This window comes from Sceloporus undulatus, chromosome 2 (assembly GCF_019175285.1).
Source record: "Sceloporus undulatus isolate JIND9_A2432 ecotype Alabama chromosome 2, SceUnd_v1.1, whole genome shotgun sequence".
NCBI lineage: Eukaryota > Metazoa > Chordata > Lepidosauria > Squamata > Phrynosomatidae > Sceloporus > Sceloporus undulatus.
Genome location: NC_056523.1, coordinates 289,085,978 through 289,099,433, shown reverse-complemented (window position 1 = coordinate 289,099,433; position 13,456 = coordinate 289,085,978). Strand labels below are relative to the sequence as shown.

General features: G+C 38.5%; 1 protein-coding gene and 1 pseudogene across 9 annotated transcripts in view; one reads left to right on the top strand and one right to left on the bottom strand.

The window, feature by feature from the left end:
• LOC121920665 overlaps window positions 1-13,456 on the top strand; it is a 1,182,487-nt pseudogene that overhangs the window by 733,060 nt on the left and 435,971 nt on the right.
• ARHGEF28 (Rho guanine nucleotide exchange factor 28) overlaps window positions 1-13,456 on the bottom strand; it is a 257,884-nt gene that overhangs the window by 44,056 nt on the left and 200,372 nt on the right. For 6 of the 9 annotated variants that reach the window (XM_042448458.1, XM_042448457.1, XM_042448461.1 and 3 more), the window contains 8 exons: window positions 12,548-12,636; window positions 11,377-11,559; window positions 9,185-9,313; window positions 8,139-8,224; window positions 7,828-7,866; window positions 7,675-7,722; window positions 6,536-7,021; window positions 4,903-5,203 (listed from right to left, as the gene is read on the bottom strand). In XM_042448458.1, the coding sequence (XP_042304392.1) occupies window positions 4,903-5,203; window positions 6,536-7,021; window positions 7,675-7,722; window positions 7,828-7,866; window positions 8,139-8,224; window positions 9,185-9,313; window positions 11,377-11,559; window positions 12,548-12,636 (1,361 nt within the window). Of the gene's footprint in view, window positions 1-4,902; window positions 5,204-6,535; window positions 7,022-7,674; window positions 7,747-7,827; window positions 7,867-8,138; window positions 8,225-9,184; window positions 9,314-11,376; window positions 11,560-12,547; window positions 12,637-13,456 lie in introns of those variants that run through there. The other 3 variants (XM_042448459.1, XM_042448460.1, XM_042448466.1) reach the window with 3 other exon arrangements.

Here is a 13,456-nt window from a genome sequence, read left to right as displayed (position 1 = left end):
AAGAACAGCAAGGACAAGCCATTTTCTGGGAAGCCTAGGATTCCAAAGCCCACAGTGACACAGCAAAGCCCTTGTCTACTCAACAAATTATACCTGATGTCTTCAATTGAGACTTTCAGTGACACATCTAAACAGTAAAATGTCGTTTCATTAGGTATGCTTGCTCATTTGGCAGTTAAGTAGTATGAATTTCTACAGTTTATCTGTGGATAATATTAACTTTCAGTACAAGGCATATCTGGTTACTGCACTGAGCCTTTAGCCTGACATGACAGTTGAAAAGAATTTATTCAGTTTTCAAGACTTCATTTCCTTCCTGTTTCTAATTATCCTGACAGGCTGTTAATTTATTCACACAAAAGAAGACAACAATTAGCCCGGCCTGAATGTAGTTTTCTTTCAATCATTTTCTTTCTCCTCTCAAATGACACACCTTTATTGTAAAGCATGTAAGATCAAGTATTCAGCTGTACATTTGTGGGAACCTGCCTGAGGTTCTTGCTAAAGTTCCTGTACCCAAACCAACAATTTGCTATGAAATCAACAACTAATTTATTTTCCTTTAAATTCTAAATTATGTACCCCATAGTTACAATCCTTCAACAATATCTGCAGAAAGGCTTTCCCCTTTTAACCCCAAACAACAAGCAACCTCACCACACACTTCTGAGCTTGAAACATAGTCACAAAGTGATGCGAGAAAGAGGGTGCTGGTTAGGAAAGCAATGAAAACCCCTACATACATGGATTTTATCACAAGTTTCTTTACATGGAAGGGTGAAGAACACACTGTTTTGGAAAACCTGGAAGCCATTTAGTGGATTAATTCTAAGCCCCCTCTGAACAAATCTTGCCAGGAAAATCCTGTGATAGTGTCGCTATAAGTCTCCCTTAGAGTCATCATTGCCATAAGTCAGAATCAACTTGAAGGCACACAACAGCAATTCCCTTTCCCAGACTGAATAATATTACCTCCATATTATTTATTTATTTCCCCTTCCATCCATCTTAAAACTCAAAACAACATCCATAAATTCCTAAGCACTCTCCATATTGGGTAATGAAGAATCCAAGACCTGCTTAGCATCAGTAGGGTGTTCTCAGATCATGTCCCAAATGCAAAGCTTGAGAATAAAAAATTACAAGTAACAATATTGCCACCTAAGGCAATGTACTTTTTTTCTTTTTCTTCTCATTTTGTATTTTGAACAGAATGATTGTACATCATTGCGTTTTTCACTGTCATTTGCAAGAATGAAGCATTTCCAAATAAAAAAATTTTAAAAATCTCACATTAGATAAAACTTAGGAGAGTTTCTATGCATTTATTATGATCTGATGCACTTTGAGATTTTTTGTGAGAATTTTGTTTGCAGAAAAGCATACTGTTTTGCACAAAAAGGGTATTTTTTCACAAAAATTTGCTGTGTCACCACATTTTGGCTGTAAACCATTGTTTTCTAAAGTTTTTAATTTTTCTCCAGATGTTAGAAGTCATGGGATTAATGCAACTTCAATAGCTATAAGGACTAGAAACTTTTATATTGCTAGTGGTTTGAGTATAAAACCTGGATGCTAGAGACTGGGGTTCAGTTCTCAGCTCAGCCCTGGGAGCCCACTGAGTTTTTTGCACATTACAGAACACATTCCTTGGTAGGATTTAGGATGAAATTGTTGTTAAGTCTTCTCAGCCCGAGAAAACCCCTTGGTAGATTCGCCTTAGGGTCACCATAAGTCAGAAACAACTTGAAGGCATGAAACAACAACAACAACAATACTACTTTTCTGTGGTGGTGAGACTGTGATCTCCTGTGAGACACAAGGCTATGCTGATGGCAGCAGTATTGCTAGTGTGCTCTACCATATCAGACAGCCTTTTGCTAAGGAGTCAGACTAAATGTGCCAAAAAGCTATTGGGCAGCAGCCGCAGCAGTGAGCAAAGGGTGGTGACACTCATGGAGGATTTCTCAGATATAATGGCACTGGAATCATAGTTAACACTTGTTAGTACGGTGCAGAGGTAGGCACCGGTAAACCTCCATTTGAAGATCTTTTGCCACAAAAACCCTTTGATGAGAAAATCCAAATTGAAGCAAGAGATAGTGCCAGATGATGAAACTCCTAGGATGAAGGGCACTCAACAACAGAGGACTACTACAAGTACTCAGTGCCTAATATCACAACTGGATTCATGCCAAAAGGACATTCAGCTGTTGACAGATTCACAGGCAAAAGAGAAGTCCAAAGTTGCACCTTCACTGTCCCCGCTTTCCCCTCCATATCCAGTATAAGCTTTTGTTGTTGACTTTTAAAGCCCTGCATGGGCTGGCCCTTTCTTATTTATCTGAACTTCTTTCTCCTCACATTCGTACCCTCCGTTCTGGTAGTCAAGGTCTGCTATCCCAGCCTAGGATCTACACTGCCCCATCCTGGATTCGTCCCTTCTCACTTGCTGCTCCTCACTCCTGGAACCTTCTTCCCCCATGAAGACGGCTCATCCCTATATTGTTCAGGGAAGCGTTCCCAGGCATTGTGTGATTATTTATCTGACTGTTATCTGATATTTGATTTTATATTTGATATTTGATGTTTTTAATTTGTTGCCTGCTTATTTTATCTGATTCTATCTTGTATTACTGTTTTATATGTATTTTGTTTTTATCCTGTAGAATGTACACTATTGGCAGGTTTCATTTTTATTGATTTTTTTAATGTATGTACAACACCGTGTAAATCTACAACACTATATAAATAAAGTTTAATAATAATAATAACATATATTATAGGAACATGAACTGTGAGAGGCATGAATAAGGGGAAGCTAGTCACAGTAAAACAAGAAATGGAACATATAAACATTGCAATATTTGGGGTGTGAGCTAAAGTGGACAGAAATGATTTTTTTTAATTCAGATGATTACACTATGTTTTACTCGAGAAATGAAAACTAAGAAGAAATGAAGTGGCATTTATAGTGAGAAGACATGTAGCAAAAGTATTCAAAGGATATAATGCAAAGTCTGATCGAAGCTTGTCAATAAGACTTCAGCAAAAACTCATAAATAAAACCTTAATCCTAGCTAACGCTCTAGATGACGAAGAAATTGAAAGAGTCTATGCTGGAGTACAGGAGGAAATTGATCACACACCAAAACAGGACTTGTTAATCATAGGTGATTGGAATGCAAAAATAGGAAACAATCAAAGAATCAAAGATTGTAGGAAAATTTGATCTAGGATCAAGAAATAATGCAAGAGAAAGACTGATGAAAGGCCAACATTTTGTTAATCACAAATACATTATTCTAGCAACCCAAGAAGCAACAATAAATGTGGAGATCACCTGATGGCCAATATAGAAATTAAATAGATTACACAATTGAAAGTAGAAGATGGACAAGCTCCATTCTCTCTGAAAAAACAAGACCAGGAGCAGAATGTGGCACAGACTATTAGCTACTAATATCAAAAATAAAAGGTAACAGAAATAGAGAAAGAATCTTGAATGCAAACCTTCAACAACTTGTGCGGAGGGAGAAGGAGAAATACTATAATAATAAATTCAGAGAAACAGAATGTGACAACAAAAAGGAAGAAGAGACCTCTTCCACAAGATCTGAGAAAGCAAAGGTTGATTGATTGATTGATTGAGAAAGCAAAGGGAAATGGAAAAATTAGTCCCTATATTGGGAGAAAGGAGGCATATAAGAAAAGAAAATAATAAATTTTTAAAAATTGGGTATGCTCTGAAGAAGCCATGGCCCTGAGTCTGCAAGACCTGAATAGGGCTATTGATGACAGAGAGGTTCCAAGGTTTCCCATTTACAGGGTCACCATAAGTTGAAGTCAACCTAATGGCACTTAACAAGAACAAAGGTATTGCCATAATATTTGTATCCTCATCTGTAATGCAATATCATCAATTTAAACAATCTGATGCAATTTAAAATGTACAATGGTAAAATATTATTTCCACTCTAAAACATATTAAACTAATTAATTAAATTAAAACAGCTCAGTCAGTTAAAATCATGTGCAGGTACCAATTACACAAAGCCATCAGACTCCAAAGGTTTCCATAAATGAATCCAAATTGGAATTAATTGCCCTCTAATCAAAGAGCATGCCACAACTAGGGTGCCACAACAGGGAAGTCCATTTTTTATATCATAATGAATTGGAGAGAATATAAAGGAGTGTCCTTCCAGCAGATCTCAGTCTTCAGGCAAGCATAGAGCAAGTATCTAGCTCCCAAGTGGGTGACTGTTTTAAATGTTATCATTAGCATCTTTCACTCTGGCCAGAAACACATGATCCACTACAATGCCTTTAAATCTAGTGTTACATGTTTTTTGGTAGGATGACCCAGTCACCAAGCTAGCTGCTACATTTTGCATTAACTGCAGCATCTGAGCCATCTTCAGAGGCAGCCTCTCATAAACCACACTGTAGTCTAATTGGGAAGTAATCAATACATGAACTACTATGGCTTCCTGTACCCATAGCAACCACTGCAACCTCTAGAAGGCTACCTTGGCCTCTAGCAGTGAAGCTGGATCTAAGAGAACTCACAGGTTATGCAGCTGCTTCTGCAGTGGGACTGCATTCCTATCCAGTACAAGTCATTTATCCTATTTCCTGATCCACAAACTACCATTCCACAGGATTCAGTTTCAGTTTACTGGCTTTTATTCAGTACATTACATCATTAAAGCTCTGGTCCAACATTTGCACAGCCCCAGCCAACCCCAAGGACAAGGAAAGGAAAAGCTGGGTGTCATTAGCAGAAACTTGCTTTAGACAACTTATCTACTAGACAACTGACATACATCCCCAATTCTGTTCCTTGTCTCTTACTTATGTCTGATTTTTAAAGATATATCTGAGTAAATCAGAACTTACGATTGTTAGAAGCATCTCTGTGGTTTGTACTGGAGGAAGATGTATGATGACTGAAAGCCGTGCATTTTGAGTGATCATCAGTGAACATTTGTGGACAAGCAATGTCCATGTTGAGGTTGACTTGATTTTCAGTAGTCCTTGATAAACCTGAATTTGGCAGGTTTATACTATGCTCACTGTCCTGGTAAACTATAGTTGAATTTGATCTGTTGAGACGGTTTAATGACATCTGTACTATGGCTTCATTTATGAGCACTGAATTCTCATCACAAAAATTGTCCGACTGATAGTGTCTCATGATCTGAACACAAAAAGGAAAAGGACATATAAGCAGCTCATAATTATTTCAACAAAAGGGGAAAATTAGATGGAAAACACATTTTCTGTCATGTTGCCATTAAGAGAATATAGTGCAAGGTGAAATAAAACATACATCTTGATAGCAAGCTGTAGACAGTTCAAAACAGGCTCATTTCAACAAAAAATATCTTAGTTCAGTATTCAAAACTAGGTCAAATTTCTTCTCTTGAGCAATGTAGCAATTGCTCCAATGGGTGAAATGGTTCTCCAATTGTGTTGCATCTATATTTTGTCTCATTTCCCAATGAGAACACATTGGTAATATAGTATGTTGTGTTCCTTGAGGGCAGCCTTTTCTAGTCCAGTGTTTACTAGATGGTTTGAACTACAACTTCCATCTTCCACCACTCCCAGATAGCAAGTAGGGGCAGGCAACTTTCAGAAGTAAAGGAAACAGATTGACCCAGTTGTTCACACAAGGAACAATATAACCCATTGCTGCCCCAGCAAAAATGGTTTTAAAACAGCATGTGTACTTTATTTACCTTATTTTGAAAGTCTGAAATGTATACCTTGTGTACCGGATATACCTAATTTTGAAAGTATGAAAGAGCAATTTGCATTCAGAACAAGTTCATGGCTTGTTTTCAAGTGAAGAGGCTTCTTTCAATGTAAGTTTTGAGTTGCCATCATTGCGCACCAAATGCCCATATAAAAATGGGTGTAAGGGGACCATGGGCCATTTCATACTATACAAATACAGTGCTAGGAGTCCACTTTAACTGCCACGGTTTCATCCCACGGAGTCCTACAGAATCCTGGAATTTGCAGTTTAGGGAGGGGTATTTAAAATTCTCAGCTAGAGCAGTTGCACCTCATGTGTGTGTTGTGCATCTTTCCCGATTTATGGTGACCCTAAAACGACCCTATCATTGGGTTTACATGACAAGTTTTGTTCAGATGAGGTTTGCCATTTCCTTCTTGAGGCTGAGAGCAGGTGACATGCCCAAGGCCACTCAGTAGGTTTCATGACTGAGCAGGCAGTCAAACCTAAGGTCTCCAGAGTCATAGTTCAATACATAGTTCAACTCTCAAACCACTACACCACACTGGCTCCAGTCGTACTTTACCAAACTACAAAAATCTGGATTCCACAGGACAGAATCATGGCAGTTAAAGTGGAATAACATTAATATAACTGTGTAGTGTGAAAGAGCTCCAGGTGTATTGCCCACCTCTACTCAAGAGGCTTATGGAGGGAGATCCAGCAGGAGATTATATGCAGTATGCTAGATATACCAAACAATGTTACTCTGGTGAAAATACGGCATACCTCATTGTTTCCCAATGGGAACTCCACAGGAAGACTATTTTGCCGGCTGTGCTTCCAATGATGTAAGATCCTTTGTTGCAGCTTGACTGTTTCCCGTTCCTTCTCCACCATTCTTTGGCTTTCCCTGAGTCTCTCCAAGTTCTGCTGGTAATCCTGCAGCTGAACATCCAGCTCTCCCCGGTTTTTGCAAAGCAACTCTTCTTGGTTCAGGCAGTCCTTCTCCTTCTCCAGCAATAGGCTCTCTCTCCTCTCGTGCTCCTGCTGACGTTGCTCACACTCGCGGTGCCACCGCTGCTGCTCTTGCTGAAATTGGTGCTGAAGCTTCTGGATACTGGCTAGTTCCTCCTTTGATTTGAAGTTCCGTTGTTTTTCTTGCTCTAGAAGGGAGGAGGGGCTGCGAGAACTGAGGCTCCAGGAGGATCTTTCATGTTCCTGAAGAAGCAACTTGTGGATCTCGATGTGAGTGTCCTGGATGGTTAAGGCTGCCTTTACATCAGAATAAAAAACAGCATCATTTTCCATCCATATCAAAGTTCATTTGTACAAATGGCAAAGAAAAAAAATTCCTTATGCAAGCTCACAGTTATATAATTGGTCAAGGGACATAGTCAAGGGGGGGGGGGGCACAGAAACCCTGCTAGAAGACCAGGGCCAGAACTCCCACCCCACAGAAGCCCTGCTGGAGGTCTGGGGTCAGAAGCCCCACCTTCTGGAAGCCCCACCTCCTGTATTTGGTGTTACCTAGTGTAGGAACGCCACTGTGCTGCAGCATCTCCTAACTTGTATTCTTCCTTATTAATATATCTGTCCATCTTGACCACACTCTGATGTTGCTTGGCCACATGTCCTGGTTTTTGGACATGGTACATGACTACACTAAGCCCCTTGGATAGTCAGAGGTAGCCTAGACATGGGCAGCTCTCCTCACTATATGCTGTGGCTAGCATGAAATCAGTGTGCAGGCATTTTCTGGCTTCTGTATACTAAAGATGGGATCTGGCTGTCTGTTTTAAGAAAAAAGACAAAATCCAGAGGAAGAGTTTTATCCATAGATATATGACTGCATGTATGTAATAACTACTATATCTCTGAAAAATTGGCAAGCTACTTTAAGGTTCCAAATACAAAGCTATTATCACCTGTATGCTGTACAAGAGCCGGGTTAAATTCTGGATGGTCTGTACAACCTAGGATGGAAAAAAAGAGAAAGGCTTTTTTTTTCAGGATTGCAAAATATAGTGTGTTTAAAGCAAGTAACACTAATGAAATGAAATGTAAAAAAACTAACTTACCTCAGTTTGGGCTGAAGCAGTACAGCATGTACTTCCTTCCTACAAACACAAACTTTTGTTAGCCCTTTTGTAGAAGCAGACTGCCATCTCCTGGTGGGCTTATTGTATAACATTTAAACATTTGCATGGTACCAATGTAGTATGGTTATGTATGTTGTTTTTTAATGCTTGGTTGATAAAAAGTATTGAGGAAAAGAAGACTGACAGTTCAGCAGGAGTATATGAAAATAACTATGGGGAAAGGACTGGATGTACATCACAGGTTCAGTGTACCTCAATTAGATTAAAAAGAAATATATCAAGTATAGTACCTGGTCTAGCATATCAGTTTCTATCCCATTGTTTCCATCACAAAGATCTGAATCACAAAGCTCTGTCTTTGCCTTTTGTTCTGCAGCTGGTGATCAAAATCATCAAAACCAAAGAAAGGAGATCAGTCATGCAAAACATTATATATAGCTGATGTAATCATTCTGGATTCAACTCCTGACTTTCCCATTTTACCTATCTTTCTCCCTCAAAACCAAAGTTAGATGTCTAAGTAGAATTTGTGGAACACTATTATTTCCTTTCTTTTCTTTACATAATTTATATCCTGCCTTTCTACCAGTCCAAAATCAGAGCACGCCCTGTTAAAACACTCTTCTGCTACATGAGTTAAGAACCAAAGGCTTGACTAAATGAAAAGGCCTTTGTAGTCAATAGATATATATTTCATTCATTTTTATAATCAACAGTAGTTTGCAACTGTTGTCAGAATAGTAACCAATACTGACTGTGGCAAGAACTCAGTATTGCAGTTACAAATTTATGACCTAGTTACAAATCTGTAATTGATTGATATTCACAAAGCATATGTATTCACGATCATGGTACTACTACCATGATCATAAAAGTTCCCCAGTCCTGCTTTACTGGGCATCAGCAGCTGTTAGCATCAGAGGTTTGTTCTCTGGTTGATCGAGGCACAAGCAGCACCCACCAGTGATCTTTGGTGTGAGGAGGAATTGTGACAGGAATACTGCATCTCATTGTTGCACCTGAGATCAATGGTGAGAGATGGGTGGCAACATCAGTCTGCTGCACCCTGACCAACAGGAGAACAGACTTCCATCAAAACAGGACCAGGGAGACTGAGCCAGGAGACGCTATTTAGTTAAGTATATTCATAACAAAGATTACTAATGTCAAGGTAGCAATATATTGGATAATCCCATCCTATGAGATTTATATGAAGGTTGTTGTTGTTGTTGTTTGTCAATCCTGTTTTCCTTTGCATTTTTTTAAAAAAAGAATAAATTAGAAAGCATAGTAATTAAACATTTAATTATGATTAAAATAATTAGGTCTTACTTACAATCTATGAAAGATTCATAGTCTTCAGCTTCATTGAGGGTTGTCAAGCTAGGTTCCCCAATACTCTCTTCTGGTGAATGATTTGTTTCATTTACTTGTGATAATGTTACAGCCATGTGGAGGCTTTCTGCTGCAGAAAGAATGAAAGTTTCGATATTCAAGTCAGTAACTTAGGGTACATCCTAGGATCTGTGAATTTAACTGTTTCCCTTATATCAGTTATCATATGGCTATAATGAACTTTCTTTTCTTCTTTGGATAAAAAAGGTGAGGTTCAAATTAGATGAGATGTGTAGTACATATCTAAAAGAGCTAACCCCACAAATGGGGTGGGTTGCACTTCCATATTTTGCATTGAATGTGCTTTGTTTTATGAGTATTCATTGGAAGTTAAACACTTTGGGAGATTCATAATTTCTAATTGCTGAGGCATGTGTCTGTCAGGAAATCCCACTGCAGGAGGAAAAACACGTTAATTGCAAGGAACGTTTATCTTAATGTCTAGTTTGACCCTACAGGTATACATTTAAATCATTCTGAGTTAGGTTATTTTTTGTCCTCCAAGAGTGGTATGCAGTTGTGCTTGTCTACCAGGAGAACAGGCACTACTAGAAGAATGGATTCTTCTTCTGTCTTGTGCACACACACAACAAATATGCTTGAGGTATATCAAGGAGGAAAATGCTATTTTATTCACACAAAAATTAGATAAAACCATAAAGTAGGGATCTGAACATTCCAATGAATATGAAAGGTTGTGGAGGGTTTTCTGAGGTGGACAAAATAGTTAATTTGCAATAGTGCTTGTTGCAGAAATATGACAGTGAGACAGATTTAACAAATAGACTGTCCCCTTGAATCTTTTACCTAAAATATGCTATGTCACAAAATAAGATTGATCTATATCAGTCCTTCTATTTGTCTGCAGATGCCACAGCAAGGTATAAGTGCACATTGTTGTTGGGTGCCTTCAGGTTGTTTCCAGCTAATAAAGACCCATGAGTTTTTCTTGGCAAGATTTGTTCAGTGTGAGTTTTCCACTGCCATCTTCTGAGGCTGAGATAGTGTGATCTGCCCAGGTCAGTGGGTTTTTGTGGACAAGTGAGGATTAAACCCTTGTCTCACAGAGTCCTAGTCTAAAATTTAAACCTTTACACCATTCTGGCTCTTCCTTATATTGACAAAACAGTGGTGATGGAGTGAAAGTATTCCTTTCTCCTCACACTGACTTTTTAAGGATCTTCAAAGGGAGAGCCCATGTCATCTTGTTTGTGCATAACCAATAAACAAGTTTTAAGACACCTTTAAAACTGACAGACTTATTTTACCATGATCTTTCATGGATTATAATCCAATTTGTATATATGTATCTTATAAAAAATATTTTACTCTGTGAAACCTTGTACTAAAATAAATCAGTTTGTCTTAAAAGATATTACAAATCTCTTTTAAGAATGTATTGCTAGTTGTCAAATGATTAAGTCATGTTTGCATATTATCAGAGAAATTGTTTTCACAGTGGATCAACTACTGAAAATGGGAATAATTGCATCAACTTGTGTTTGATAAGCATCCCAAATTTCTTGATGTGAAGGTAAAAAGACACTATCTGCAAGCAGTCTGTACAAGTAACCTGAAATACAATTTCTCAGATTTGCTCACTCCTGTGCAAGAGGCTTATATGTATTCATATATGATAGACAGCATGGCATAGTGGTTTGAGTGTTGGACTACAACTCTGGAGATCAGACTTCGATCCCCCGCTCGGCCATGAAAACCCACTGGGTGACCTTGGGCAAGTCACGTGTTCTCAGCATCAGGGGAAGGCAATTGCAAACCTCATCCAAAGAAATCTTGTCAAGAAAACCTCATGAAAGGGTCACCTTAGGATTGCCATAAATTGGAAACAACTTGAAGGTTCACAAGAACAACAAAATGCAGAAATCCTTAGTAATAATCACACGTAGAAGAAGAGGATGGGGAGAGCTTGCTTCCAGTTTTAAGCAACTAACATGACCAAAAGAGTTGTCACAATCTCTGGCAATGGGTATACTGTATGTACTAGAAAATAATGAAGAATAGCACTGAAGAAGAGTCAGAGATTGAGCAAAATGTGAACAAGTTGGGAAAGGTGCAGTTTTCTTCCACTTAGAAAAAGTGACAGATGTCTGTGACTGAGTGACACAGCCTTACCTTCTTTAAGAGCTGCAGCAAGGAGTGAGGCCACTTGAGGTGTTTCTCCTGCGTCAGGTTTTATAAGCAGGTGTGGTTCTACATGAACATCTTCAAACCCACTCATATCTCCAAGTTTTGCATAAATATTCAGCTTCTCCTCCAAGCAGTTACAGATCTGCTGGTCTTGGTTACTTAAGATTACTGTAATAATACATCATAGCTTATAATAATTATTTATTTTCCATATGATAGAATGATTATTATCCATTATGTTTAAAGCAACTAAGGATTCAAACCATTTTCAAGAAGTATAAAAGTAATTGATTACAGTGGACCCTTGTTATCTGTTGGGGTTTGGTTCTAGGAACTCCCGTGAATAACATAATCCATGTATGCTCAAGTCCCATTAAATAAATGGCATAGCAAAATGGTGTCCCTTATATAAAATGGAAAAATCAAGGTTTGATACTTGAAATATTTTAAAAATATTTTCAAGCCATGGATGCTTGAATCTGTGTATAAAAATCCGTGAATAAGGAGGGCCATCTGTACTTTTAAAGAAATTGTAACTAAAGTGGAAAATAACTATTTTGGGGTTCGTGGCTAGAATGAGTTACAGTTTTAGCATGCTCATTACATAACAGCCTCCCCATGACCTATCAAGCTTCCCGCAGACAGGAATAACCCGCTGAGAGCTTATCTGTCAAGAGTAAACTGGAAATCTCTCCCAGATGTTATGTTTTACATCTATCATCCTTGGTTGTTGAAAGGCACATGGGTCCTCACAAGTGAATTTTATTATTAGAAGTATCAAGTACAGACTACTTAAGAGTTGAAACTACTTTCTTTTTATTCTACCTATCTATTTTCTCCCTCATTGCTAGTTCTTCTATAGCAAAATTTAATAAAGCTTCTACTATGGAACCTGAGAATTCCATTAAATATCATCATTCTCACCTACATAGCCCAAAAAGAAAAAAAAAATCCTAATTAGCTGAAGTCAAAACAAGAAGTGACATCATTTCAGGTTTTGATTTCAAACAGTTTCATGCTGGAACAGCCTGCCTGAGGGCGTGCCCCTACCCTAAAATTTCTCAAAGTGGAAAACGATGCTAGCTTAGTTTGTACATTTCTTTGGAATCCTTGCCATGGTAAAATTTAATCTAGGATGTCTAAAAAAGCACCATACCTTGACATTTTTGGATTTTGGCTGATCTGGCTTCAGCTATTCTTCTATCTTCATCAGACTCACTCATTTTTCCTTCTTCCTCTGGACAACTAAAATAAGCAAAGCAAATGAAGCAAAGAATCACTTCTACATTTTCTCCTTTCAGGCCATTAACACAGTAACATACAGGCAGTGTGAGCCAGCATGGTATAGTAGTCTGAATGTTGGACTATGACTCTGGAGGCCAGGGTTTAAATCCCGGTTCAGCCATGCAAACCCACTAGGTGACCCTGGGCAAATCATACTCTCTCAGCCTCAGTGGACAGCAATACCAAACCCCATCTGAACAAATATTACCAAGAAAACCCCATGATAGGTTCCCCTTAGGGCCAACCTATCATGGAAACGAAGGCAGACAACAATAACAGGCTGCGTAGATATACAACCCTGCTTAGCACAAATGTAAAATGTCTTGAGACATTAAAGCTATTTCTTGCAGAAGCATGCTATGACATTTTTAAAAAGAGATTAACCAGACTGAAATAGCATTTGTCAGGAAGAGAGTTCTGTGTTGTTGTTTTTTTTATTTCAATTTTTGCAATGTAACACAAAATAAAGGTTTGAGCATTGGACTACGGCTCTGGAGAACAGGGTTCAAATCATGGCTTGACCATGTAAACCCACTGGATGACCTTGGGCAAGTCACCACCCTCTCAGCCTTCAAGGATGGCAATGGCAAACTCCCTCTGAAGAAACCTGCCAAAAAATCCCATGACAGCGTCACAGAAACAACTTGAAGGCACAAAATGATCTTGCAATGAAATCCTCTTTCCTTGTATTCCATGGGCCTTTCTGGTGTGTTTAGGACTGCATCTTTCATGGCCCTATCATCAGACTATATCTTAGCAAATGTAGAGCACAGAGGTCCTG